Source organism: Macrobrachium nipponense, chromosome 6 (genome assembly GCF_015104395.2).
Source record: "Macrobrachium nipponense isolate FS-2020 chromosome 6, ASM1510439v2, whole genome shotgun sequence".
Taxonomy (NCBI): Eukaryota; Metazoa; Arthropoda; class Malacostraca; order Decapoda; family Palaemonidae; genus Macrobrachium; species Macrobrachium nipponense.
Window position 1 is genome coordinate 38,696,771 of NC_061108.1, and position 6,000 is coordinate 38,702,770.

The window sequence follows — 6,000 nt, forward strand, 5'->3', positions numbered from 1 at the left end:
TCACTGAATTCTTTGGTATATTCAAACAAGTGCTGCTGCTTCTCTTTATACCTTCCTATTATTATAGTTTTAGGAAACGCACTACAACCGATACTGTAAACACTTGGCTTACTTGATAGGGTTAACATATTCTGTTATGATGTTCATGATTGTCTCCAGTACAAAAATTACTTTAAAATTTTGATACATTTTAAATATTGTATAATGAACGTGAATGATATATAATAATAGATACAATAGTAATGATAACGCTATAGTAAAAAATTAAATGGAGTCTTAATAAACAAACGTCTGTTAAAAATGAGACAGTAATATTAGTTACAGCGACGTAACCTGTTCAGAATTCTCTCTTTCTGTGTCTGTCTGTCTGTCTGTCTGTCTTGGTCTGTCTGTCTGTCTCCAACCATACCTAAACATTGCTCTCACTAAAACAACTCTTAGAGCTCCCCCACCTCCTCCTTATTAAACACTGCTCCCCCACCTCCCCCTTAGTAAACACTGTTTCCACATAATTTTTCAAAGTCTCTAATGAAGTTGTAACAGATGGACATGTTCGCAACTGTACATTCCAGGCAAAAAGAATGTAGTGGCCAATGATAGACCTCTTCACTACAAGGTTCAACAAAAAGTTAGAGGTCTACCATTCAGTGTTTTCTGACTTATGTCAGCCTCATGTAGAGAGGTACCATCAGTCCCATAAGCTCCTATCTCTTCACAGATGGGAGCTATCACGTACCTCCTGCTATAAAGAGGGATTTTTTCAATGAGTTGTGGCTCAAATGTTGGGATACCTCAGGAAGTCCACTTCATTCGTGTACCAGGGGAAGTGGGCCGTCTACAGTGGTGGTTGACAGGGCCAGAACAAAGGGTTACAGGGCTGCTTTACCTTTGGTTCTTCATATGAAGAATGTTGACAAATCTACATCTTGGGAGATATCTTTGCTGATTAAAAGATTTGAGCAGTCCTATACCCCTAGAGCTCAAACTTCCTGCATGGGATCTAACTCTGGTACTGAGTAATCTCACCTGACCTCCTTACAAACCTTTATGTCAGGCTTCGGATAGACACTTAATCTTAAGGTAGTTTTCTTGGTAGTCTTGGCATCATCGAAAAGGGTGGACAAAGTCCATGGTCTGTCCTATATCTAGCTACCAACGGTTGGGGGTCAATAGCCTTTGAATTTGTGGCTAAGACTCAAAATCCTTCAATTCAGGTTGAGAGGTTCACCTCCTTTTCTATCCCTTTGGTGAGAGACTGTTAACAACAATCCAGACAAATTACTTTTTTGCCCCGTTGGACCACTATATGCTTATCTAAAAAGACTCGACAGTTCCTCCTTGGCATTCAAGAAGAATGTAGTATCTGTTCAGAGAAATTTGAATTCTGGTTCATAGCTTCACCAAACCATTTTCTTCTACCTGATGGATGTTGCCCACAGGTCCTTGAAAACTTTTTTCCTGGGTCTGGTGGTGGCTGCTCAACAAATTGTGTAGCTCGCCCAGTGCCCCTAGCAGGACAGTCTGGATCTTTCCTAAGATGTTAGTATGAAAGTGAAATGAATAAGATAACTGGTCTCTTTCTTTTATTCTTTCTTTCTTCTTCTCTACACATGAGGCGTATGCAGATAGTACCATCACAAGCCTCCAACTGGCTGGTACAGGTAAGTGAAGCAGTCATACTGTGAGTACTGTTATTAATGTAAGTATACTTTTCAGTAGCAAACCCTTCCTCTCTTTAGCAAGGAGAGAGGGGAGTGACAACAAACCCATATAGGTGGCTACATTGGTGTGTTGTGGGAACAGATAGCTCTTCATCTTCCACTTACGCAGTGAATTTAGACATTGTACTAAATGCAGTATAGTCTGAGCCTTAGAAATACACACATATCAAAAGGTTCAAGAGGCTCAGGTCATCTACTTAGAATTCTCTTGAACAGGAAGATTGACCATGTGTGCTGAACCTCCAGTCAGTTCAGGATTACTTACCTCCCAACAAGCGAGTCTATCCTAATGTTAAGACCTAGGTTTGTTCCATCCTTGTACAAATGATGAATTTTTATTTAATTTGGAATTTTCATAACAAACAAACCTGCGGTCTTAACATTTAGTGCCCACCTCAGTTTACCTGGGTTGGAAAATAACTAAGGCATCACAAGATCAAGCTTAGGTCAGTGGTGTCACCCACCTCGTCCCACCTCGTTCTTGACAGATGCCAGAAGCCACCAATTCCTTGCATAAACAGTTATAGTATTGTTTTTTACCAGTTTCCAGTTGGCACTAGAAGTTTTATCCTAATGTTAAGACCACACGTTTGTTATTTATGAAAAATGCAAAGTAAATAAAAAAAATGTCATGTTTGTATACTAGGAAAAATTCAAATTTTACTTAAAAATTTGTTATCTTAATGATGTATAATTCATATTGTAAAATGGTTAATGAAACAAAATTTTCGTTAAAGATTTATTTCTGGCAAGTGTATTTTAATAAAATTAGATATGGACGAGACCTGGCTCGGCTGTTTGTCATCACACTTGAGTGTATAAACAAACACAATGAAGTTTTTGTTAATATTAAAATTTGGTCAGCATTATTTTAAAAATCAGCATTAAATACCAGTGTATAGGCTCAAGATAGTTTGTTTTAATTGAGATATTGACATTATCAAAAAGTATAATAATTATCATTATCTTTTAAGTCACCATTGTGGTTGTGTACCACCTGATTTACCAAAGCTACTCAAAATCATCACTTACACTATATAATTTTTCTTACTGTTTTTAATAAATTTTAGTTATGTATGATTTTTTTTTAGGTAAATTTTCTTTGGATATTCATTATGATTTTTATTTCAACTTTGCAAAGTTAATGAAACAGAGAGGTACAAATGAACAAACTTTGCAAAACCATTGTCCATTAATCAGCATCAAGTGTTGGTAATAACAGTAGTGGGCTGGGTCATTAAGGCAAATTTAGTTTACTATTGAATACAACTGGTTTAGTTAAACTAACCACTAGTATTAATATAATACCATTGGTTACCATTGGGTTTTAATGTTTTTTTGTTTGAAATGAGTGATGATTTCTTTTAAAAATTAATGGAGAATGTGAGGGTGACTGGAAGTTTGTGCAGTATTCTCTTTGTGTAGATGAAGAATTCACTAGAGCAAGGGAAGCATGCAACCAAAGTACTTTGATATTTTTCTATTTTGAAGCAGTTAACAATACGTACTCCCTTTGATTGTTGACTTAGCAACAACTGAAGTTGAGGTACTCATCCAGTACAGTATAACGAGTGTACGTAAACAGAAACATATGCATGTTATCTTTGTTGTAGCCAGTAAAGTAAGTGCCTTGCTGGAACTTCTTCAGAGCCAGGTTAATTTGTTAGACATTTACATAGTTTAACATTTTCACTCATAACTTTTGTCAATAGTATTTTTATGGTCACTCCAGGAAGTGAGTTCCTTTCTTGCCATGTGTACAAGACACGTTTAAAACAGCAGACAAAATGAATTAGCAGTGTTTGGAACGACTATATGATAAGTCTGGTGTTTGCTTACATCTCCAGAAAAATTGATTTGATTAGCTGTTGACTTACATACTTGTAAATTACATGTTTCTTAAAATGTTTATTGTCTGGAGTGTTTTGGAAACATTATTTTCCTGTAAACAAAGCTTACTTGGTATATTTTAGTCATCTTACACCCTACATGTCATAAATTTGGTAATGAATTCTGATAAAAGCATTTTTATTTGTTTCCCTCGAGTTTATATAATGTCTTGTTGCTATTAATAATCTGTCATCCTAAGGTGCTTTTTTTTTTCTTAAAATGAAAAATTATTTGTGATTCAGCGTTGCACATCAGCATATTTACTAATTAGTTGAGGAAAGTGAAGAGATTTTTTTGTGCTAGTGTAATTAATTAAAACTATTTTTACTCTAGATCATGTAAAGAGGGAGAAGCATGAAGTTCTAGATGAAAACGCCTTGGATTACGAAGCAATGGATAATGATGAGGAGGAGGATGAGGAAGAGGAAGAGAAGCAGGGTTTTAATGGCAAAATAGAGAGTAAAGATGAACCTCAAATTTCTCCCAAAGCTCCCAAACTTACTGAGGATGATAGAGATGACAAAAAAGAAAATGAGAAAGACACCACTAAAGGTAAAGATAGTGAGGACAAAAAGACAACCAGGGACTTGAAAAGAACTCATAATGATCACAGAGATGAGAGGTCAAGGTCAAGGTCAAGAGGAAGACAGACAGGAAGGTCACGTGACTGGCGTGAGAGATCCAGGGATAGAAGGAATAGGTCACGAGACAGAAAACACTCACGAGATAGAGGCAACCAGCGGAATAGATCAAGGGAACGATCTCGTGACAGGAGAGGTAGATCCCGTGATAGAAGAGGTAGATCCCGTGACAGAAGAGGTAGATCTCGTGACCGAAGAGGAAGATCTCAGGATAAACGAAACAGGTCTCAAGATAGGAGATCAAGAAGTAGAGATAGAAAATCTAGAGATCGATCACGAGAGAGAAAATCAAGTAGAGAAAGGTCCAGAGATAGGAAATCCAGAAGTAGAGAAAAATCAAGGGAAAGGAAATCTGGCAGCAGGGACAAAGGAGGAAGCAGAAGGCGTGGTTCTTCTAGTAGTGATAGCAGTAGTGATAGTGACTAGATGTAAGTGGCTGCGAGTTTTATATGGTTAGTGCAGATTTTTTTGCTTTCCAATGATTTTATTATATACTAAATTTAAATAGTTACTAAAGTAGTATATGTAAATTCCACAGGGGCATTGTGTACATGTTGGAATCGAGTCTATCCAGTGTTCTGTATTTGAGTATTTTAAAGATTTAAAATAATGACTTAATAGTGATATTAAGTAACTTAAGTTGTAATTTTTTTTATTAATTCTTGTATATAAAAAATTAAACAGAAATTTGCCCTTTTCTAATTGTATAAAAAAAAAAATTCTCATTGTAGCAAGGAAAAAAGTAAACATTGTTTCTCAAGTGAAGTGCTGTGTAGATGGTTAAAAAAAATACAAATTTGTCAAGTATATTTAATATCCAGTTTTTTATTTTTCAGCAGAAAAAATATAATTTTACATTATTCTCATCAAACTGCTAGATTATACAGAAATCCATTATAGTTTCCAAACAATTACTAGAAGTGAATATGTGTGCGTGAGCACATAATTTCACATAAATGGGGAATATTTTGTAGAATACTTGTACATTTATTTTTACAACATGAGTACTTTGACAATGATAACCTTCCCAAGAAAGTAATGGGAGGTAATTTTCAACTATGTTAAGAGTATATTTCTTAGTATTCAAATGTTAAATACTGACAGTCAATCCACTAGCAGATGAGAGAGCTGGTTTTGCATTTGTATCAAGATATTCTTACATGCCAGTGGTAATGGTTACCACAGATAATTAAAAATATATATCAAAAGCCTGCTATTTTTCTTTCTTTCCATTAATTAAAATGCATGGTTTATGTTTATAGACTATACAAAAATGTAATTCAGCAAAGTCTTGAATTCTTACATATGGCACACTTGTCTATCAAAACTAAGCACAACCAATATGGTGCATTGGATATTATCCTTCAAGGTTATGTGGATGACACATATCCTAAAGTACCACTCATGTAAAAGAAAAAAAAATTATCAAAACTTGAGCAGCAGGAAACCTCCAGAACAAAGAATTGAGCTAAGGCATATTAATAATACCTACACTTAAAATTGTGTTTAGCCACTCATCCATTATCAAGGATGAAATACACAAAAATATAATATATAAGATGTATTTACATGTGTAATAAATATGTTATATATATATAATTTATACATCAATATATACACAACATGCCTCACAAATACACAACTGAAAAGTTATGATGTGCCAAATTACTCCAATTTTCAACTCTACCCCCAGTGATTTTGAATACTGAACTGGAAGATCAAGTACAGTATAAGAATTAAAACTGAAG

The 6,000-nt window shown here is 35.0% G+C and overlaps 1 protein-coding gene across 2 annotated transcripts in view; it reads left to right on the forward strand.

The window, feature by feature from the left end:
• LOC135216034 (peptidyl-prolyl cis-trans isomerase G-like) overlaps positions 1–5,465 on the forward strand; it is a 303,915-nt gene extending 298,450 nt beyond the window's left edge. For both annotated transcript variants that reach the window (XM_064250978.1, XM_064250977.1), the window contains exon 12: positions 3,945–5,465. In XM_064250978.1, the coding sequence (XP_064107048.1) occupies positions 3,945–4,678 (734 nt within the window). In that variant the 3' untranslated portion in view covers positions 4,679–5,465. The remainder of the gene's footprint in view (positions 1–3,944) is intronic.
• The last annotated feature ends 535 nt before the right edge of the window (positions 5,466–6,000 follow it).